General features: G+C 36.9%; 1 protein-coding gene across 5 annotated transcripts in view; it reads right to left on the reverse strand.

Moving 5' to 3' along the window:
- PDE10A (phosphodiesterase 10A) overlaps nucleotides 1-24,917 on the reverse strand; it is a 435,545-nt gene that overhangs the window by 2,846 nt on the left and 407,782 nt on the right. For 3 of the 5 annotated variants that reach the window (XR_011974697.1, XM_072643848.1, XM_072643847.1), the window contains 2 exons: nucleotides 21,832-21,912; nucleotides 7,914-8,002 (listed from right to left, as the gene is read on the reverse strand). Coding sequence is in view for 4 of the 5 variants with exons in the window: in XM_072643848.1 (XP_072499949.1) it covers nucleotides 7,914-8,002; nucleotides 21,832-21,912 (170 nt within the window). In the remaining variant the exon portion in view is untranslated. Of the gene's footprint in view, nucleotides 1-7,909; nucleotides 8,003-21,831; nucleotides 21,913-24,917 lie in introns of those variants that run through there. The other 2 variants (XM_072643850.1, XM_072643849.1) reach the window with 1 other exon arrangement.

A 24,917-nucleotide genomic window follows, 5' to 3' on the forward strand; every position in this document is an offset into this window, starting at 1 on the left:
GCTATTTAAGGTAAAAATTCCTGGGACTGTACTTTACTATTGTTTTGAGCTTTGATTAAAGGGATAGTTGTCAAGAAGCCAACAGTAGAAAATGTCATGTGCTACAGTCTGGGAACTGCTAAAGGTGGATGTCTGTATCTGGGAAAGTTTTGGGAATGACCAGGATCCTCCTAACTCTATATCCCCAATGTGCTATTTCCTTGCTGAAAAGGAAATTTCCCCACCTGGTTAATCCCGAGCCTTGTTTTTTTTTTTTTGTTTTGTTTTTTTTTAACACCCTGAGACTATGGGACTGGCTGTCAGATTTGACTCATGCCTAGAATCAAACAGAGTTAAGGCAGTTTTTTCACCTCTGCTATTATATGGTATTTTTATAACTATGTCCCTTTTTTCCCTTCTATAGCAAATTTCTATAACCAAGAAGCTTTGCAAGTACAATACTAAATCTATTAAATAAAAGATTGATCTGGAATTTCTCTGAGTTACTATAATAGGATACAAGTATGAACATCTTTTAAAATTTTAACCTGTATTTGTGGTCAAATTATAATATGTCATCCAAATATAATAATGATATCCTCCTAATGGGGAAATTATTAAACAAAGTATTAAGACAAAGATGTAATATGAAAATTTTCTAAATAAAAAAAATAGTAAATGTTGAGAAGGCCACAGGAGTAGACTGTTTTCTTTAAGAATTATATACAAATGTATATGATTGTTTTCCAAGATTTATCTGCCATATGCTTTGAGCATATTTGGTAATAAGTTCTCAAAATTGGATTAAGGAAGTTACACTTAAATTATGTTGATAATGGTAAAGAAAGTGAAATTATTTTTGTTATTAAAGTATCTTTCTGATAATTCTAAAAGGCAAAAGAGTTCATTTCACAGATGGGCCCTCATAAATCCTTTTTAAAGATTTAAACATTCTTGTATCAGGTACAGGATTTAGATAAGGACAGAAATAGCACATGGTGTATAAACTGACATTCTCTGGTTTCAAAATTAGAGAACCAAATTTAAATGATTGTACTAAATTACATTAAGTCAGAATTATCTAAGAACCTCTGTGTTGGAACCAGAGAACCAGAGTCCCTTTTAGAGCTCTCCTGAGAATAGGCATATTGTCCAAGAAAAGATATCTAGGGATCAGATAACTACATGAGACCTCTGGGACGCAAAATGTTCTGATTAAGTGGATATTGAGAATGGATCGCTAGAATACAGAGACTTGGTATCAGTTAATATTGGTGATTACTGTATTACTTTGGTCTTCTGTTTCAAGATGTTGTTTGTTCTCTTGGTTTCCTTGAAGACATTAAACCTCCATTCTTGGAACTAGTCCATTGTGAACCCCCTAGGTAGACTGATCTCTATCTGACTTATTGTAATTATAATGAATTTATGGAAAACTTTATTGATTTGTTTGAGTTTAGCCCTGTGTGGCTGGGAAATTGGATCATCTCTATGTGTTGTTTAGAGACTCTTAACTAAGGACCTCTGTTATGCTAACCAGAAATTCAGATCCAAAGACTGATGCAAGGAGTTTTCTCACAATTGTACATCTCAAGGAACCAGTATATCTTATCAGAAAACTTTTATTGAAAACAATAAAAAATTATTGTTTCTAAGGGCCCCTAGCAGGTTCTTCAGATCACTCCCACAGTTGCCAACTTGTGGGGGTGAACTCCTAGATCATCTGAAGAAAGTCCTTGCTCCTGAGTGAATGGTAGAACCTTCCAGGGATCTCAGGCTTCAACTGGTATGGATCCAGAAGCAGTCAACATGCATGTGAGACAGCTATCCCAAGATTCTGGATTAAAGCTGAGAATACTGTTTTAGGTTGTTTTTTTTTTCTCTTCCCAACCACCAATGCCTTGATTCAAGTATGTGTTGGCATTTTCTCCCCCTACATTCTTCCCCACGACTTCTGCCTGCAAGCAAACAGTGGCTAGCAATGATACAAGGCCTCAATAGGTCCTTTTAAGAAACTAACACCCTGAGCAACATCCTGGCCCAGCTGGCATCTTGGTTTATACCTGCCTCTCCTTTACTGGCCAGAAGGGATTCTTTCAGATCTTTTCAGATCTTTCAGATCCCGTCCCTTTGGTTAAAAGGGATAAATGTCAATATATTAGGAGATACCCTGTTCTCCAGAGCTAAGGCCCAGCAAGCAGACTACTGCCTGTGCTTGGCACAACAGTCCTTTGTGCTCACCCTCTGGATAATCTCAGCCACAGCATGAAGCCCTGCTATGAATCAAACTTGTCACTGTTGCTGTTACCCCTCATTGCCAGGAATAAAGCCATAGGTGTAAGTACTGAGATCTCCCTACACTAAAGTGGACCCTGCCCCCTGTAGGGGTGGGGCTCCAGCACGTGTATCCTCTCTTGAAAGCCGTTTTCCTCACTTTGAAATTAAATTTTGATTCCTGACTCTCCTGTGTCTAGCCTGCTTTGTTCAGCTGTGTCCCTCCACAGGTTAGAGGCTGGTTCAGTCCAGCTGACAAGAGGTTGGACTTCATAATCTCAAGGGCTCCTCCAGCTCTAAATTTATGATCCTACGATTTCAATGGGTTCTTGTAGCACTTTTAAACATAGATGTCTACTAGAAGAGAAAAGAATAGTCTTCTATCAATTATCTATCTTACCTTTCAGGGTATCACAAAAATCCTCAGGAAAAGGCCTCAGTTCCTTCAAAGCAACAAAGTACCCTTATTCTACCAGCAAGAGAGAGGTCTGGGGTTTCATAGAGAGACTCCAAAGTTAGTAACCTTCTGAATGATCTCTCCTTTAAGAATTTTTATAAGACTGAACTCTCTAGATTCTCCTCTTACCTGTATGATTCCCTCTTAGTGTCCTGGACTAAAACATCATCCATATTCTAAGATCTAGGTATGATGACCCAAAAGGTCCCCCAGAGCCCCCCTTGGGATATATACTCTCTCATTTGGGGATCAAACCAGTTACCAGTAGTTCAATTATCATCTTTTCACAGTCCCACATTTACATATCCAACTCTCAGTCTGAACAACAGCTCTGTATTAATTAACAAAAACTTGCTGGACATCTCCACCTACATGTCCCATAGGCAGTTCAAATATAACACATTTAAAAAAGAATTCATTATCCACCCCTCCCTTAGGGGAAACAAACAAACAAAAACATTCCTAACTTCCCTTCTATTCAACCATCACCTTTCCCATCATCCAGATCTTTAATCATAAAATCATACTTGACTCATGTCCCCACTCCTTGTAGCCAGTTAGTTGCCAAGTGCAGTCATTTCTATGTCTATAACATGTCTTGTAACCATCCCTTCCCTACAGTCATACAGCTCTCACCCTAGCTGCCGCCCCACCCCCCCAATCACTTCTCAGCCAGCTTATCCAGTCTTCTGCAAGAAGATGTCAACCCTATTCATATAATGAGATTGCAGGCTTGATGAATATAGGCAAATCTTTGTTTACCAGTATACAGATGAAGCACAATAAATGGTCATTGGCCTTAAACTACATAATTTTAGAAAGGAAAGAGGCTTTAAGGAATCATCTAATTCAGCCAAGTACATAGAGGTAAGAACACTACCAGTTCATATAGAGGTATTTATCATACAATGCTCTCTAAGGAAGGGGATCACATAACCTCTTTGGTAATCTATTCCAGCATTTAACAAATAATAACACTCACTACATTAGCTTCTGGGTATACAACACAGAGCACAAAAGATTTTTTTTGGATAAGGAAAAAAAATGTGAATAATGCCAAGGAATTTTAGAACATGTTTGGATTTAGTCTGCTATTCTAATTTCTCATAAGATAGGCTAAATTGACTTTAATAACTTGACTTTGTCTAAGTTGATCCTAGCACACATTTTCCATGATCAAAGTAGTTCAGAGCTGAGCATATACTAAAGTGACTGACTTTAAATCCATCCATAGAAGGCAGAAAATCTGACCCATGGAGTGAAAAAGAGTCAAACTTTTTGATACAACTCCACAAATCCTTTCTTTTTTTTTAGTTCCTTGAAATTTTGCTCTGGTTTAGAAAATTTCATAGAGGGTCTTTTATTTCACCCAACTCCTTCTAGAGTTTACAGTATCATAAGAGTAGCAGTGTACATAAGAATAAGCAAATCCTTACAGAAAACAAACATGCCATGAACACAGAGGAGGGGGAAGAGAGAGGAAACACAGAAGAGAGTAATATTACATTAAATTTCTTTTAAGTTCTTTTTTTGGTTTTCATTATTCTATTACCTATTTGTTCTTTTTAAATTCCCTTTAATTTCTACTCTAATTGGCTTAAGGTATTATTATTTGGGTGGATGCTTAATATTTTTGGCAATAATAACAATGAATAGCATAGAGAAGCAGCAAAATCAATTAAACAATAAGCTTTAATTAAGTACCTATTACAGCCAAAAAACACTATGTTAGCTGATAGAGGTACAAAGACAAAAGTCAAGCAATACTTGTTCTCTGGGAGCTCAGTATTCTATTAAGGGAAATAAATATAAATACACACACAACTAAATTCAAAATAGATATATGATAAATTTTAGTGGGGAGAGAGTACTAATAGCACTAAGAGCTAGTATTTATATAGTGTTTTAAGATTTTTGAAGTACTATAACATGATCTCATTTGATCCTCAGAACACTGCGAAGGAGGTATTGTTATCATCCTCATTTTACAGATGAATGAACCAAGGCTGAAAGGTTGAGTGATGTTCTGGGAGTAACAGTCAATCAGTGCCAAGAGCAGGATGTTCACTGGGGTCTTCCCGACACCTATTCTCTGTGCCACCTCGTTGGGGCAGAGGAGATCAGGAAAAGTTTTGTAGATAAAGACACTTAGGTTGAGCCTTGAAGGGAACTAGGGATTCTTGAAAATGTCCATGAGAAGGGAGCGTTACAGATCTAGAGAACAGCTCCTTCAAACGGCAGAGAGAGACGGGACCTGGAGTGACAGTACCACAGCAACAGTGAGAAGGCTCCTTTGGCTGGACTCCAGTGTAAATGAAGGAGAGTAAAATGAAATAAGGGAGAGGAGTAATCGAGCTTGCTTTGAAAGGGGCAATTAGGACTTTGGCCAGGATCCCTGGAGTTCCTGAGTGCCAATGGACACTCTCTAAGGCTAGATTAGGGAAAAGGGAGGTTTCCTACTGGAATCTGCAGCTACAGTGTCTGGAAAGAATCACGAATGACAGGATCTCAATGTCAATAGGCATGGAGGGCAAGACTGTTCTAGAGACTTGCAGAAACAGTGCCATATTTGTGTTTCTGTCTTAGCTACAATCATACGAAGTCTGTTTCTCTCTTTACTGTGTTTTCACAGGATTCATATACTCTCTGTATAGTCCATCTGTTTACACAGACTTACTGCCACACTGGCTTGTTTTTGTTTAGCTGTATCTGACTCTTCAATGACCCTAAAGACTATACTGTCTTCCAGGGGATTAAGGCAAACACAGGTTAAGTGATTTGCTCTGGGTCACACAGATAGCAAGCACCTGAGGCTAGATTTGAATTTAGGTCTTCCTGACCCAGGCTAGGCACTCTATCCATGGAGCCATCTAGCTGTCTCACTATTTTATTGGTTGATCTTCATACCATTCCTGATTCTTTCTCCACTGATCTAATACTGCCGCTGGTTCAAGCTCCACTTTTTCCCTGAGCACAAAGCAAATGTTTAAAAGACTTGTTGACTGACTGAAATGTAATAGACTCCTATCGGCAGATGTTTTCAGTGCCTTTTTCCCAATCCTGCAAATACACACAGTTCTCTACAACTGTGGCTAAAAACTATAAGTTAAATGATTGAACTGGTTTCCTGATGGCCTCTTTGGCAGAGTAAAATCACGTAGAAAGTTTACTACCTTGACCCTTGGTATCAGGATGACAATCAAGGACAGCAGACTATATTGGAACTAGAGTAGACTTAAATAGACACAAAGTCCCAAAATCAACAACCATTTGAATGGGAATGTCCAAATAACTTTTTTAATACAACATTCGGAACAGTAGATTTTGATACTTTTCATAATACTATTCAAGCCTGTACTTGTGTGAAAATAAAAGCATACTGGCATCAATATAATTCAATCCTTTACTTCAATGGCACCTAAGTCACTGTGGTACAGTTGGCTCAATTAACAGGGCCATTGGGATTACCACATGTTTGATAAGGATACTGTGGAGTTAGAGGTTGTTACTACAGAGCCCCAAGCCCCCAAGTGAATTCTGAGAGGAAAACTTGGCAGCACAGAAACATCACCACAGACATAGCTTATGTCCTTTTCATGTGTCCAAGAAGCTGCCTAAGTACCTGTCTCAGAATTATTCCCAAAATTTGAGGATAAAAATAGATGCATAGGCCAACAAATTCAAAATCTGCACTTCTTCCCTCAAAACAATCCTAGTCAAGCCACAGAACCTTAAAGAGCTAATTTCAGCCTCTAGTCTAGGGCTTGATAAAACCTTGGAACCACTGAAACCAAACAGTTCGTTCTGCAAATCCCAGGTCCCAGTCCAACCTGCATACTTATCTAACTCTTATCATTCTAAAGATTACAGGTAGAGGAAGAATCAATTTATATCTCTTTCTATATAGATGGCATACTTTATTTTTGTGTGGGGCTGGAGGTGGAGATGGGAGTGGCATCTGAACCTACGTTTTATCTGTGTAGGGAACTCCATGTGTATAAATTCTCCTTCTGGATGAAGATCAAACTTCTAACTGTAATCTATGATTTTAGATGTTAGCTGTGTGGAAGCACTGAGATGTTCAGTGTCGTGCCAGTCCTCACACAACCAACAGGAGTCAGAGGCAGCATTTGAACTTAAGTCTTTCTGACCCTCTCTCCACAAGCCAAGACACAGTAGGATTTCATTCATCTGCTTAAACATAATTCTGACATTTGGCTGGTCACTTGTTTTCTGATACTTTATAATCAACTATTAGTTTGCAGAATCAAGTTCATATTTTGAGAAATGTGTCATTTGCTCAATTCAAGGCTGTGATTCTTCAAAATGAACTAAGAAAATGAAGTCACTATATTCCTTCCTTTCATGGCTAGGCTCCTTGAGAAGGGTGTCTACAACTGGTGCCTCCACATGCTTTTCTCTCATTCTCTTCTTAATTCTATACAGTCTGGAAAATCTGCTTTGTTGAAAGCTTATGGACATTTAAACATTCAATGGACTAAAGATTACAAAATTGACAATACTAAGTTAGGAATGAAAATGGAAGCTATGAAGATTAGATTATATTTTAGTTTGATCACATATTTCAAGAGATATTATTGAACTTGGTGACATTTAATTGGATTTGCACAAATATGAACATTCAAAAGAACTCACATCCTTCAGTTTTCATTAAAAAAAAGATGAAGCAACGAGTCCTAAAGAAAGACAAAATCTTACCCACTTAATCACAGTCATACTTTGTTTTTAAACTTTCTTCTTTCCTTATATTGTACAGAGGACCTGGAGCAATGTTAATGGGGGCAAAAAATTCACAGTATCAAATATACTTGGCCAATCGTTGACAAAAGTTGGAACCTAAAAGAGACTTACTCTCTTAGAGAGTGGTAATTTATGGTTTGTATTTTTATTTTAATATCAATTAAATGTGATATTCAATTTCATCTTGTTTTAAGATACTATATAAACATATATATGGATGTATAACATAGATGTACATATAAAGATAGCATGTATATATGATGAGGTATTATATTTGATCAAATGTTGGTAAACTACTTCACAAACCTGAAAGTATTATGTAAATATTTACCATTATTATAATTTACTCATTGTTGCATTTTTACAGAAACCCTACTCTAGCCACTTAAAGACACTTGGTGTAATTGTGACCAACACTACAGAAGAGAGCAGTGATTCTTACCTGCATGCCCGGAGTAGGGGTCCAGTAGGGGGGAAGATCTGCATAAGGGTAGTATAGCAGGGAATTGCTACAGCATTGTAGAAACCGAGCTGTGACAAACATGGAAAAAGTGTTGATAGGAAACATCAGTTTGTAAGTTACTTTGTCATATACTACCAATCATAGCAGCAATTACGCTTTTCAGGTGCTCTTTGCACTTTTCAAGTTCAACTGTAAAAATAATACATGCTGCTCTATAAGTAAAGAATAAATACAATTTAAAAATACTGTAGAATTTTCAAAGAAGTGTGATTTCATCAATGCAGATCAACCTTCTACTGAAAGGAACTGCAATTCCTTCCAATATATTTATAATGTATTTTGAAATAAACTGAATAAAGTTATTAAACGTCAAGCACTGGGACCCAGTCCCTGACAGCTGATTAATATTAAGTACCTTCTATGTGCCAGTCATTGTACTACTGGGAATATAAAGTCAGAAACAGGTCCTGCCTTCAAGGAGCTCAGTCCAATGAAGGAGACAACATGCAAACAACTATGTACAAACAAACGATATATAGGACAAAGGGAAAGCACTAGAATTAGGAGAGACTAGGAAGGGCTTCCTGTAGAAAGTGGAATTTTCAATAAGCCAGAGAAGTGAGGGGACAGAGATGAGGAAGAAGAGCATTCTAGGTATGGGGGCAAACTCCTAAAAATGAACAGATTAAGAAGATGGAGTGTTTTGCATGAGGAACTGCAAGAAAATCAATGTCACTAGATTGCAGAGGATGTGATGAAGTGTAAGATGTAAGAAAACTAGAATAGTCGGGTCTGGCTTTAAACATGAAAGAGGCATTTTACATTTGATCCTGCAGGTATTAGGGAGCCCTGTGAGTTTGAGTGGACAGATGATATGGTCAGATCAGCTTTAGGAAGATCACTTTAACGGCTGAGTAGAGGATGCACTGCAGTGAAGAGAGACTTGTAGCAGGATGATGAGTGGAATAGGTTTAGTGAAGACTTCTCAGATTGTAGTTCTTCTTCCAGGGGTGAGGTAAGACTGAGAGGCTCAAGGTTACTATATTTTTAGAACAGAATAATTCCATATAAGGATATAAAACTGTGTAGTACATTAGGGTCTCAATGATTGGATAAAGCTTACCTAATTCTTCAATGTCTTCATTTCAAAAGGGATTGGTTAGATTTCATGTCTAGAATGTAAGATCATATTCTCAGCTAATGAGAATAATGGTCAGTGTGGGGGGAGGGACTTGTGTTAGGGTCTATATAAATCACTGCCTTTTCTTTGTCTTTGTCTTTCCTACTCCAGGTGAACTGGTATAAGATTGTCCCGCTTCTCGAGAATCGAGAATCGAATAAATAAACTTTCTGTCATCACTTTGAGAGGCCTCTGAGTAATTGATTTAAGTAGGGACCTGAGCCATCCCACACAATGACAAACCAAAAATCAATTGCACAAGTCTAAGAATGAGTCGATGACAGCTTGTAGCTGGATAGTGTGTCAGAAGAGAGAAGGGAATATATGTAATGAAAGTAAAACTGACTGTCCTTGGCAAAAGATTAGATATATGGGTTGAGAGTTCGGAGTTGAGGATAATACCTAGGTTTGGGAGTCTGAGTGACCAGGAGAACAGTGGGACTCTGAATAGATATATGAAAGTTTGGAAGGTGGGAGCATTTTGGGGAAAGAATCATAAGTTCTGTTTGGGACATGCTGAGTTTATGAAGTCCACAGGACATCACATTCAAGATAGCTAATAGGTAGTTGAGGAGGACTAGAGGTTAGGAAAAAGAGGTTAGGGTTGGAAAAGTAGATTTGAGAATCATCAGCTTAGAGATAATAGAATCCATGGGAACTGATGAGACTGCCAAGTGAAACAGTATAGAGGAAGAAGAGTGAAGAGCCAGGACAACACTGTGGGACACCTATGTAGTAGGCATGATATGGATTAAGATCTAGCAAAGAAGACTAAGAAGGAAAGGTCGGACAGATATAAGAAACAGAGGAGAGCAGAGTCCTGAAAACCTCAAGAGAGAATTATCAAAAAGAAGAGGTGATCAAGAATGTCAAAGGCTATAGAGAGGGCAAGAAAGAGGAGAACTGAAAAAGGGTCACTATCTATCAATCTGCACACATGTGTACACGTATGTATAAATATATGCACATATACACATTTGTGTCTCTATAGATAGATAAATGTATAGATAAATATATGTATAGATAAATATATAAATATATGCACACATACACATTTGTGTCTTTACATCTATCTACACACGTGTATATATATATGTATAGATATATGCATATATACACATTTGTGTGACTACATCTGTCTGCCTTTCTATCTATCCACACAATGTGTACAAATATGTTTAGATAAATACATGCATATATACACATTTGTGTGTCTATATCTCCATCCACACACGTGTACATATATGTATAAATATATGCATATATACACACATGTCTATGTCTTCCTTCCTTCCTTCCTTCCTATTTATCTAGCCAGATGGCTAGCTAACTAATGAATTAAATTTAGTTTATGGTACCTTCAACAGAAGCCCTACTGTTATGCTTCATATGTGTACAGTTGTGACCTTGGGTTCTTAAAAGATATGTTAATGGGTTACAGTTCTGATGAGTTCCATCACATTGGAAAGGTTTTAGACAGAATCCTAGCATCAAACTTTGCTTTTAAAAATCTAGCCTAAGTAAGTACAGAGAAACTCCTCATCAATAGATTATTTGGGGGTGGCAATCAAGAAAAAAAAGAGAACATAAAATCACCTAAGGTAATGACTAGGAAATGACCACTAGAGGTAATGACCACTGAAGAGTTGGAAAAACTGGAAGAGGTGCTAAGAATCACACAATATTTTGGACAATATACAGATACTAATTTCACTTAGTACTCTCTATGAGGGAGCCTTGTTCAACTCAGTAAACTGATATACTACTGGAACAAATAGAATGATATCAATACCGATATTCTACTTGTAAATGATACCAGAAGATATAATGCTACAACTAAATAGAAGGATGGTTTCCCTTGGAGAGAAATATAAAAGAGCTGGCAGAGTTGATTTAATCATACAACCAAGTGATAATGGGAAGCATCATTTCAGAGGACAATAAAATATCATTGCAATGCTTATGATAAAGCATTTGTAAAAGGACCACCAAATAGTTGTAGCTGATGTGTGGCAGAGAATGACAAAGTAGAAAATTATATGAAGAACTCCTTAAAAATCTTCAAATTAAATCACCTTATGCTATAATACTTAATAACTTCAGAACAGAAGTGGGCACAAGGGAGGAGGGCAAAAAAATATACTGGAAAATGAAGAAATGAAAATGAGTAGAGGATTACAGACTCTAGAGAAATTCATTTACATCATAAATATTTTCTTTAAAAATGAGGTTATAAGGCACTATCCAGGGTGAGGTACAAATAACTTCACAAATTATGAAATGGTCTGAACTATAGCAGACAGGAGATGACCAGTTATCTATGAGATGGTCATTTTTAATACTCTACCTGCATTTAGACCATTCACTTGTTACAGTAAATGGTAATAAATTCAAATAAAAAAAGAACTATGAGTATTCCTTTAAAGTGCAAGATATAATCTTAGAGAAAGGGATGGCAAAGAGGTGTTAAATGGCCCAAGTTGCCACCATGCCAAATGATCCCTTTATAAAGTATTAGTTCCTTGAATAAATAAAAAAGGAACCAACATAGGGCAAAGAACGATGGGTCATGACTCAATGTGATCTTTAAAAGTCAGTGTACTATTAGAGGAAAAGTGTTGGGGTCCCCTAGACCACTTACAGGAACCCCTAACCCCGACCCAAGGCTCTTGTCCAGCAAGAGGCCTTGATCTCGTGAGTAATGAATGGGGCGGGAGACAAAGATGGTGAAGACTCCGTTTTATTCATCTAAATCACATGCATTTATAGTTTTACCTACGTACATTCCTAAGTACATTCCTAAGCCCTACGTAGAACCTATCACCTATCACCTTTTACATTGAACCTATCACCTATCACCTTTCCTTATATGGGTGTCTTCTCCACTGGACATCCGGAGCCAGGACAAAGAGCTGCCACGTTGCAAACAAGGACGAGACCCTTCCTCCTGAATCCATCTAGTTCCACCCCTACTGACAAGCCCCTAGGTTATCTAGGCAGGCTCTCAGTGTGGCGTCCTGAAAATGGATAGGGGTCGGCTCTAACTCGTCCCGTTACAACTCCCCCTTTTTGTTTTGGTACAGTTGTTCTTTCATAGCCAACACGGTATGTTTAGTGGAGAAGAGGGAATTACGGATTGTTAACAATATCCATTTTAATAATATTGGTATAATAGCAACTAATATAAGCAATGTTAGTACTCCTGATCCTAATGAAATTAGCCAAGTTTTTAGTGAGTGCCAGGGATCAGCATGTTGGAAAAAATCTAAGATATTTTGAGCAGTTTTATGTGGAAGTAGGTCTTCATGGGAAGCCTGATTGATATTTTCTGCCAATTGAATCAATTGTTGGAGCTCTAAGGTCATATTATCACTGATTACACCTTGTAATTGAGCCCGAATCTTTTCCCATGCCATTTCAGTTGCATCATATTGTTTTGGAGTAAGACAAAAAGTATTGTACCTATAATCACATTGCAACTTTGATTGTAATTCTAGATATGCAACTTCATGTCCCAAGAACAGTACTGCTTTCTGTAAAGCACGAATAGCATTGTAAAATTCCTTATCCATTTGAGCCTGACGTTGAAATCCTTCTGAGACATTGCGCATGAGATCATGAAGAGCATTTGCTTCCTGGACACTATTCTGTGTGTTAGAAACAGACATTGAGAGAGCAGTAGAACTAACAATTAGTTCAACTAATAAGGTTATACCTAACACTACACATGAGATACATCTTTTGAATCGCATCATACTTGTTATCTTTTGATCTAATACTGACATAATATTGTCAGCCGGAGTGCAATACCATCCTTGTGTTTTCACTACTGTGAGTGAATACTTTGGCCTAGTAATGATGTAAAGCCTTCCTTTATCAAATTGTGGCCCCATGCATTCATGTACCGAACAATTCGGACAAGTTAAATTGAATATCCCTGTCATATTCATATGTGGCACGAGTGTAGACTGACTTGCATGATCCCACATAAAGGCATGAGATGATCCTAAACACACTCGCGCCGTAAGACTAATATGGTTTGTAATTATTTTACCGTTTGGTCTTACAATAATAAATGGTCCTACAAAACTTTGTACTGTCTGCCCCCCAATAGCGGCAATCACCCGTTCAATCCCTGCTGTATCAGAACCCTTGTTAGTAACATATCTAGGACTAGGATATCCTGAGACATAGCGATCTGGCCTAAAATGCGATAGGTTGTGACAAGAGGTAAGACTCTCATTATAATGCTCTAAGAATAACACAGTCTGTTGACATTGATGTGACTGACAATCTTCAAATGATACAAAACCTGAATAATTACGATAAATGGAGACATAAGGATCATTTCTCTTGCTACATTGTGGTCCAGATCTAGAAATCACTTCTCATTTTTGTCCCATGTCTTGTGCCCCATTCATTTTTGTACAATATGGTCTATGTCTCAAACCTATTTCTCGTTTTTTATCTATATCTTGTCCCTCAATGACCCAAGTCCGTAGGCGAAAAAGTCTAGAGTTCCCTCAATAAGCTAAAGTCTCATGTCCCAGAGTTCTATTTGCACACCATGTCACATCGGCTGCTATATCATTAAAAACCCATGTAGTACCAGTCCATCGTCCAACAACCTTCTTTTGAAGACAGAGCGGTAATCCTGCGATCAATCCAGTAAAGTTCATCCTTGGCTGTGAACTATTTGATTTACCTATAGATTCAAAACCTGTACCCCCAAACATGCGTGATAAACTGCCATGTAATACTAGTGTTGGTATCTTTTCACCCCATCTTATGGCCCTCACCCACAGAGGATTCGGGATGAACGCCCAGTGATGTGCATCCCCACTTGTCTCCTGGATCGGAGTTGGACTTTCTCTGACCCCAAGAGTCACTAATAGAAACAGAATCAACTTCCTCATTTTGTAGACAAAGACTTCTTATTTGTTCTTCCAGCTTCTTTCTCCGCTTTGCTGCTCTCAGTCTCTTGCCCTGTGATTTTCTTCCCGTTGTCTCTCTCTTCTATCAGCCGAAGCCTGCGTACTGGTACCCACTGTTCTTTCTCTTTTCCTGTGGAAACACAAGCATAACCCTTTCCCCACATGATTATTTTTCCTGGACCATGCCATATTCCTTCTGCATCACGCCACATGGCCTGTTTTCCTTCATATGCCTGAGGGCCTTGTGTAATTCCCCCTTTTTGTTTTTGCAAGTAAACCTTGAGGGAATGATTTGGCCTTTCAACAATGACTTGGCCTGTGGGGTTATAAGGTATTCCTGAAATATGAAAGATTTATAAAGAGAAATGTGATATTAGAACTAGGGCCCAAGTACATGCACTCAAGCACCTCACCCTGTCCCCCTTTAAACTGATGGGACCCAACACATTTTGGGATAAGGGATGAAGGTCTCGGCTTCTGAAACTGCTTCCTGCTGAGATTGGACGTAGAGCTGACCCTGCCTCACAGGGTCCCAACATTGGAGGGGTTGTGTCTTTAACCAATATGAGGAACTTGACGATTCAGAGGGTGATAGATGATGGTCTTGGACAAAGACACCTAGAAGACACAAATCTGGCACAAAGATTAAACAAACAAGAACCAAAAAGGAGTAAGAATAAAATAACTAGAAGTGAGGTAGGTGTGAGAATACTGTCAGACTTCCTCACACTCTCTTGACATACTTAGTAACTATCTAGGATAGGAGGGGCTTGGATGATTCCCATTTGTCCCCAACATCCTTATCTGCTTTCTATATATTTTGATCACGCTTTTATTTAGCTTTCCAAATCTCTAGAACTGATCATTCAGACTACTTCATATTCCTTTATATTTCTACCATAGACAAGATAGTGCATAAGTTATTACTGTTCACTAGCATAGCTGTATTGTCTTAAACAAAAGAGATTTCTAAGTTGAATCTCATAACTGAATAGATGTTCATCGCTGTTTCATCAGCTTGTTTATCTTTTTCTGATTATATTCACTCTGGAAGAAAAAACTTTAGAAATTAAGCTGTTAATAAGTAGGTGAAACCTTTTAAAATGATAGTTGGCTTTTCACTTTGAAGCAAAAATAAACCTTTTAAAATTAAAATTTATTAAAACTTAGTTGGTATAAAAATGTCCTAAGGAATATGAATTCCCAAAGTATTATAACAAAGCAAATTCTTAGATATTCCAGAATTCCTAGATATCACAAAATGTTTTAATAAAAGTGCATAAAAGAATCTCACATTGGTAACAGTAAGAGACCGCTTACAAAAAAAATTTACTGCTTTAAAACAATAGGGACATCTTAAGGTGAGTCTTAAGTCATTTACATAAATTTCTGAACATGTTCCAGTTTCAGATAAAAATAATATTGTTTTCCAGTAAGATTACACAAAAGGGCTCACATGTTATACTGACTACTTGTAATTGATCATAGAAGTTTGCTATAAAAGGAAAAAATACGGACATGTGATATAGCAAATATGATAGGATAAAACATCTTTGACTCTCTTTGAATTCAGATAGGAGTAAAATTTTCCAATCATGCAGTATCTGTATTATAGCCAGACTCAGGAATAGTCAGGTAGAAAATATTCCTTTATAAAAGGACACAATGGGGAAACTGACCAGGAGGATCCCATCCTAGATTGAGTCTAGAATTGTCCCCTCAGTGTTTCCTCTCCAGATACAAATTTCACCTGATAACAGTACATGATGCAGGATCACAGTCCCTCTGAGTAACTTGTGGCATATCCTTTCAGATACTGATTTAATGCAGACAACTATACCCAAATTCAAACTTAAACAAAAATATTTATGGTCTGAAATGCTTTTACCTTAAACAGCAAATTTTACTACTCCCAACTTAAAGCCAAATACAGTTATTTATATTCCCATGGAGTTGCAATAAGCAATGAAGATTAATAGGACTCACATACATAAGAGATTCCATTTAAGATCCTTCCTTCTCAAATTTAAAACTTGTCCTTTTATAAAAGTCAATTATTAAAAATATTTTCTTATCTATTACAACTTTTGTGCAAGTCACTTTCATTGTTTATGAATTATATAAGCCAAACAATCTTCTTTCCACACATAGTAATCAATTAACAATTTTAGGTTTAGCATAAAAACAGCAACTTCAAAAACTTAGTTAACAATCTTACAACTTTTAGACCTGATAAATTATTTTAGCTGTAACTTCTTAAACAGGCAACGGTGAAAATACCTGGTTTTCTAAATGGCAATTACAAAACATTATAAGATAAGGTTAGTAGGACTGATAAAAGTTTTAAATAACATAAATGGCTACACACAATTTTTCCAACATCTTTTAGTTTCAACAAGATTCAGATTACAAATTGCTTTCTCTAACACCATTTCTGGATAACGGAGTAAAATAAAAATCACAATGATTCTAATTTTTTACTCAAGAAAATTTCACATCTATGTCTACTCCTCAAAAATGTTTTTGAAAGAGAAAAAGTTGTAAAACTGCAAGTGGAAGTGAGGGAGACTCTGGAACAAAGTCCAGTGGCGCCAGTCCCCTCCTTTCCACTTGGGGGTTCAAGGCTTGATCTCTGAGGTGTCTTTTTTCATTTTCAGATTTATGCATTCTCAATTTGCCTTAGTGCCAAATAATACAATAAATTCTGACCTGTCTTGAACATCCAATTAGGAGTGACATGTTTCACTTGAAATATGACCAGAATAACTACCTTTTAGTTGTATCCCACACACAAAAACTTTTCTCTTTTATGTGAGGCATGAGATAATTAAAATGCTATTCAATCTGTCTTTCTGATATGAGGGAAAAAAATTTTTCCCCAATTTCATCTTGTCTTTCTCTCCACCTTCATAACTTGGCCAGAGTTAGAATGTAGAAAGAGAGAGAGAATTTTACCAACAACTTTCCAATAAATTCCAAAGCTTTTATGCTTTCCTTAAACTTCATACCCATGTTGTACTCCTAGTGGGCTTTGATTAAAGCCCCTTTAAAACTACACATGCATTATTTCCTTGTATTTCTTGTGTAAAACTGCATTTAGCAATCATATAAATAATATAAGATTAGTTTCTCACTTTGTCTCTCCCATTCTCCTCTCTGATGCTGCAGCCATCAGAGAGAAGGGATGAGGGGGAGGGAGAAGAGATAACATTCCAAATTCCAACTACAATGGAGCTGACCGTAATAACTCACATACACACGCACACAGAACATGTAAAGACTGAACACATACACAGACAATAAAAAAAAGAATTCAAAAACTGAGAAAAGATTGTCGGAAATCCTCTGCACAAATTAGACCTATGGCTTGATTTCTTTTACTTAGTTCCAAACATACTTTCTGAGATTCAAATTTCCACAGTAAGTAATCTCCTTCAAGAGTGATTTTAAACTTGCTGGCTCCACTAGGTGTTTCCCTTGCGCTCTCTCTCCCTGGAGACTGTCCCAATTCCCTTTGTTTCCCACTCACTTTTGCTCTTTTCTTTGTTTCAGGGTCCTCCCGTTTGGCGGGAACTTTGACTTCCTCTTTGAACTTAACTGATTTTTCCTTTTCAACTTCTAAGTCCCGTAATCTACTCTTTAGCTCATCTATCTCCTGTTGCATTCTTTCTCTCTCCTCCTGCCTCTGACTCTGCTCCTGCAGCTGTCCTAAATTAGGATAAATTGAAGGTGGACTGGGAGAACTCGGACGGGATGGTTCAGGGGAGGATTCTGGTGAAATGGAAGGCGTTGTTTGTGTGGAGGCTGGGAATTGCCTGGGTTGCCGATCACAACAGCCATCCACAGCCTGAAGGGCTGCTTTTACTATATTGTACATAAAGAAACTTGTTAGCTCCAGATCCCCAGGATTTTCGGAGTCATAGCTAGTTAACTGTTCCCCTACAACTTTCCACGAGCTTATAGAGACCGGAGGTCTCTGCTTTGTCCAGGGACAAATTCTTTCTACTTCGTTTAAGAACTCCCCGATCACTTTTTTTTGAATGACGACCCCCTGTGCCTTAGCTGATCTGTAAATTATCTTAACAAAAGTTTCTCTATCGGCCGTCTCTACTGATTCAACTAGCCCCATAGTAAGATTAGTCTTACTTCCCTGCTCCCGAAGCAGGTTACTCACGAGACTGATGTCGTCTTTCTCCTTTTTCTTCCTGAGGCTGAGTGCACCGAATTCTTCTCAGATTGGTCAGTCTGAGGCACCTCAGGGCACACAGGTACGTCTTTTCCCCGCTAAAGGACTACGCTTTTGGCCCTGTGCTGTGTTCCGTGGATTTTTTCTTTTCTTCTTCTTTTTCCGCCCCGCGAAATGGGCGCCAGAATGTTGGGGTCCCCTAGACCACTTACAGGAACCCCTAACCCCGACCCAAGGCTCTTGTCCAGCAAGAGGCCTTGATCTCGTGAGTAATGAATGGGGCGGGAGACAAAGATGGTGAAGACTCCGTTTTATTCATCTAAATCACATGCATTTATAGTTTTACCTACGTACATTCCTAAGTACATTCCTAAGCCCTACGTAGAACCTATCACCTATCACCTTTTACATTGAACCTATCACCTATCACCTTTCCTTATATGGGTGTCTTCTCCACTGGACATCCGGAGCCAGGACAAAGAGCTGCCACGTTGCAAACAAGGACGAGACCCTTCCTCCTGAATCCATCTAGTTCCACCCCTACTGACAAGCCCCTAGGTTATCTAGGCAGGCTCTCAGTGTGGCGTCCTGAAAATGGATAGGGGTCGGCTCTAACTCGTCCCGTTACAGAAAAGCTCAACCCTTAATGGTATGAGGAAAGCTGTAAGACTCCACATGTAGCAGGAGAGAGGAATAGGCAGTGGCAACAACTTCAAAGAAAAAGGTTGAAACTCAAGGAGTCAGGTTCCTTAAGTAGGCATGAGGAGTGTTCAGAAACATGATGTACTGCGGAAACTCTGAGACTATGTGACTCCAAAGTCACAAACTCTTTTCTCCTTGAGCTCTCTCATGGAAGCCTGAAATCTTTTCCTCTGTATAAAAGTTAAGTACGAATGCCTTTCTTTGTTTTGTGAATTTATTTTGTCTTAAAAAATAGCATTACTTATAAAAAGCACAGTAGGAAGCAACTGAAAAGGAACATTCTCAGAGGGTAAATATCAATAGTCCTAACACTGAAGGGTTTTTTCAAAAAGTACTATCTCTGGTTGGGGGGTGCAGAGTTTTAAAAAACAGATTTACAGATTCTTCAATACTATTTACAAGAATGGAAGAGGAACATCTATAATGAGTAACTCATCTGGGCAATGAAGTAATAGTAGAGTGAATGCCAAATAGGAATGGCTGAATAACTTTAATAACTTTAATCGCTTATACTATCTCACCATTGTTAAGGAATAAAAGTGAAGACATGTCATATAACTAAGACCCATCAAACTGACACATTTTAACAAGCTACTGATGACCCCAAAGGGAAAAGTGAAAAAGGTACATCAATAATCACAGTTTCCTAAGAAACTGAAGCTAATGGAAATTAATTCCAACAAGGGAATGTGGGAAGCCAAGAATACTAACATAATGTCAGTGAAACTACGAACTGGTCCAACCACTTCAGTAAGCAACTTGGAATTATGCAGAAAAAAAAGTGACTAAGATGTACATAATCTTGTAGATACTGAAAGGAGATCCAAGGTGTAAATAAATGTACCATATACACCAAACTATTCATTGCAGAATTTGTTGTGAGAGCAAAGAACTTGAAACAATGTAAGTACCCATATACTAGAGAATAGCTAAGCTGTGGCTTGTGAATATGGATAGAATATGGTCAATAAGAAATCATGATTAAGAAGAATTCAGTAAAGAACAGAAAGTTACATATGTAATGATAGAGAGTAAAAGAAGAAGAATGAAGAAAATAACTTACACGGAACCTACAGCATGTAAATGAAAAAGAAGTCTTGACTAGTTTGGGGGCTTATGTCAGAAGTCTGGCTTGGGAATTGAATCTCAGGTTAAAAAGCAGTCTTAATAAGGGTGATTTTTAATTCTGACATGAGGTAAACTGCACAATGTATGTATGTGTATTTCAAAATGAAAACTAATGAGAAAATAAAACAATAGACAGTAATCTGCCTTACAGACATCTTTTCAGGAACACATGTTTTACACATGGAAAGGGAATCTATATTTTTAAAGCCAAGAAGTCTCTAAAATTGAATTGATTTTACATTTGAATACAAACACTGGCAAAACTTTTGTTGTAGAGTACAACTCAAGACTATACATTTAGATATTTTTTACAGGATAAAGCAGCAAACGTTATATTTTTCAATAAACAAGAATACATATGGTTAACCTCTTAATGAAAGCAATGCTGGCAACAGAATTGAAACCATTTGATTAAGCCCTCTAAAAAATACTTTTTCATTATAAATGACTTATACTTAAAATATACCAAGATGCCCTTGTGATTTTGGAAAACCCTAAATAGTGTAAATCAACTATTCATCTAAGTTTTAAAAGTTATATTAGATTAGAATTCATGCTAGGAGTAAAAAAAATTGTTTCCAAAACTCTGCAATAGGTTACTTTTCATTGTATTCATCAAATCAATAGTCTTTTCACTTTTATTGATTATTTCACATGAAGTACTCATACCTGAAATATCAGTAACAGAAAACTAAATAAACTATGTATATAGCTTGCCTCTCAGTTGCCAAGCAGCAGAAACCTCTCCTTAGATGTTTTAATCCTTTCATCTTTGAATTTCCACCTTTAGGCCCTACTGTCCTGGTGATTAATTCACTAGACAGGTCCTAGCCATTCTTCACTTCATTCTATAGCTTTATTCTTACCATTCTTACTGGCCTTGCCAGGTGCCTCATTGGCATACATCTTCTAGCACTTAAATAATTATTAAATCAACTACTTGATTGCTTTTGGAAGTCTGTCAACATGCTCCCCTTTGACCCCACCATCCCTGTGAGTTCACAGTCCAAAGTGTTCCTCCTGATTCTCTACTCTCTTGTGAAAACCATCACTGCTTATTAATTAGCACATATGCTTCCTGGGGTAGGGACTGTATTTGCTGTTGTATTTGTATCTCTGGCACTTAACTATGTTTGGCACAAAAGTGTTTAAGAAGTGTTATTTAATTAATTCATGCCAGCTGCTTTAAAAAGGACATTAGTGAGCAGGGCAAAATAGAGTCCATGGGTAGATAACCTAGTAATGTCTGACGAAGATATGTAGTACAAAATGCTAAAATGCTTTATGTTATTACCATCAGTTATTTACAACCACCATTAAAATTAGCATTTGCTCTGATTGGGGCTCGAGGGCAAGAAATCAGAGGGTCTCACAGTTAACTCAGTCATTCTCTGGATTTACAAGACAGACCTATGAAGCTTTGAAATCCAGTTGTGGGATTCAGAATCTAAAGCATTCACCGCCAAACCATGGCAGCCCTCAGATAAAACTCTGTTTAAGTAGGGGTGATTAATTGCTCTCATAGTAATCTCCCCAGAAATGCTATTTTGGGTTATTAGTACAGAATTTTCTACATTTAAGTCACTAAAATACTTTAAACTTGTGGAAGACTCAAGGTTCAACGTGACTAAGGTGACTAAGGGTGGCTATGAGACCTGGAATAATACAATCTTGTGTGAAAAGATTTCACATTTTACTCAATTAGGAGTTTCCTTATGCACCATTTATGACTGAAATAAAACATTTGTTTAGTGAGATAATTCATACTTGGCCTTGAGGGACTTCATCCTTTTTGTCTCTGTCCATCATAGGGATGGGCTGTATTCCAAATTTCTTCATTTCATCACCCTGGAGTAAAAGAGGAAGAGTAATGGTTTCTCTCTTTACAAATAAGTTGTGAAATTAAGGAAAAATAATTTTGGGGTGTATACAAGTCTTTTTTGTTTAAAAATGTATTATATTTGCTTGATAATCCAGAAGTAAAACACATTACCGAATGATATATTTCAGAAAAAGTTAAATAACATTATTCGTTCATAGTACCATATACTCTATTTAGTTATCTGACAGTTTCCTTCAATTTTATCTTAATGTTTTCTTTAAGGTAAGTTAGAATTGCTAGGATACTTTCTGTTTCCTTCCTCCAGTGATTAATAAAGAGAATGAAAGAAATAAAAGGCCTCATAGAATCCCTCAATTGGAAGCCATCACAGTTCATTTAGTCCACAGGGAGGACCCAAAAGAAAAAGTAGAAGGAATACTTGAAATGTCAGCAATGTCTTTTCTTTCTTCATGATTTTTAAAATTCTCTTTCATGTTCCTAGCGTACGGGTGGAAGAATGCTCTTAACCAATTCAGATGGAGCCTACATAATGCTGTGATGCACAACTATAAATTTTATAAATAATAATCATAATCACAGTTATGTAATGTTGGTGTAGGGCCTTGCAATTTGCAAAGTGCTTTAAATATGTCACATCACTCAGTCCTCACAACTCCTCTATGCTATTAGCATCCTCCATTTTGTGGATGAAAAAACAGGTTAAAAGTGAGGAGTTCAGGATCACAAAGTTACAGTCTGAAGTTGAATTTGAACTCACATCATCCTGACTACAAGCCTAGTGCTTTATCCACTGTGCACCTAGCTGCTTAGAAGTTTTTTGTTCAAGCTAATAAGTATGCAATATAATCTATATCTATGGACTATTACATTTTCCATAAATTCCTATGTTACATGTAACTAGTAAAATAAAAAAGTCCATCTATTAGGACTTATGTATTACTATTATTTTAACTAAATATATCCACTGTCTCATGCCTATAAATGTATGTATGTATATTTGCATATTCAAATAATCTAAAAAACTAAAATTAGGGCTCCATAAAGAATCACAGGATTAGAAAGGCAATCCTCTGGCACACACTTGTGTTTGCAGGCTGATGTGCAGCTAAACATTTGTAACTAATAATTTTACACCAGTATAAAAGAAAATTACATGAGTATTAATAAAATAGATATTGATATACTTAGTATCACACTTGCCTTGGTACCAATTTTATCAATATTGGTACAATAGTACTTTAACTAAGGATGATTTTTAATTTTACTATTATTATGGAAGAACACTAGACATAATGTCTCATATTTTAGGGATCTAGCAACCGTGCAATTTGAAAATTCAATCCTCTCCATTATATCAAGGATATTGTCACTATTCTACAAGCTATAATGATTTTCATGTAATTTTTTCTAAAAGAACTTATATGCTCAGTGGGGAAAGGGTGCTAAGAAAATAAATTATAAATTTTAACCTTATTTGGATCTCCAGTGGAATTCTCTATATGTTTTATGTATAGCTAGAAAAATTACGGACACTCTCAGGTAAAAGGACCCTGAAGAAGTTTTTGTCTTCTCTTCTAGTGGAATCACTTCATATGTGAAAAGATCCCTATAGACATTTCTTGTGCCCTGTATATGATGATACATCTAGAGATATTTAGTCAGAACTTTCTGTTGGACTGTCTATGCATTTTTGGTGTATCCTAGTGAAATTTTCAGTAGCCTTGTGTTACAAGAAGGACCAAGAAGAAATTTCTATTATCAAACCTGGCATGTTTGTATGCATGCATTTATCTTTTCTTTGCTTCCTTGTAAGTTTTCTTTTGTTCTCTGTTGTGCACTTTTTCACTTTGTTCTTTTTTCCCCTTCCCCCAACCCCCCAAAAGGCTACAATAAAGTTTGGACATGTTTCTTTATAGATAGATACATACACATATTCATACATATAAAGACATATACTTTCCCAAACAAATTCTACTCCTGATCTGTTTTTATGTTTGCACATATCCCTTGTTTCCTACCCCTCCTGCCTCCCCTACTTTACTTTTACCAGATACTTTGCCCTCCTATTACTTGCCTACCCCCTTCCAAGGATCCCTCTCCATCCTCCTATTCCCACAAATCTAAACACCCTTCTATATCCCCTTTATACCTATTCCCTCACTCTCCCTTCTAAATATCCCTCCCTTGTCCTCTCCCCCATTCCTATCCCCGTACCATTTTATTTCTTCTAAATTTAGAAGACTTTTATGCTCTTCTAAATATATATATATATATGTATATATATACATATATATATGTGTACACATATGTAGGTATGTATGTATTTTGTTGTTCCCTCTTGAACCTATTCCCAATCAAAGTAGGTTACCAGAACTACCAACCCTCCTCCCCATCTAATTCCTCTGTTATCAATTCCTCCTTTTGCATCTCATTTGTAGGTTTTACTTTTTAAATTCATATCATGCTCAGGTTGACCTCAATCTTTCTTACGAGCTACTCAATTATTAATAAGAATCTTAGACATATGTTTTATATTTTACATAAATAAAAAATAAACGGTCCTTTTGAATTCCTTATAGTCCAAATTTGGTATGTAACTTCTATGTCTCTTGGCTCTTGCATGTCAAATCTATTAAGTTCAGGTTCTTTTATTTTTTAAAAAGAAGTTTTGAAAGTCTGATAGCTGATCGAATGTTCATTTTTTAAAATTCAGGATTATGTTTAATTTTGCTGAGTATGATACTTTTGGTCAGAACCCCAGTTCTTTTGCTCTTCAATACATAGTGTTCCAAGAGTTGTGGTCTTTTAAAATGTCCGCTGCTAGGCCTTGTATAATTCTAACTGTGGTATCCTCATATATAAATTGTTTTATTCTTGATTTTAATATTTGATTTTAATATTTTATCCTTGAGTTGGGGTTTTGGGAATTTGATTTTACTATGAGTTTTCCTTATAGAATCTCTTTTAATTGGCGATCAATGGATTTTTTCTATTTCTACTTTCTATTCTT

This window comes from Notamacropus eugenii, chromosome 2 (assembly GCF_028372415.1).
Source record: "Notamacropus eugenii isolate mMacEug1 chromosome 2, mMacEug1.pri_v2, whole genome shotgun sequence".
Taxonomy (NCBI): Eukaryota; Metazoa; Chordata; class Mammalia; order Diprotodontia; family Macropodidae; genus Notamacropus; species Notamacropus eugenii.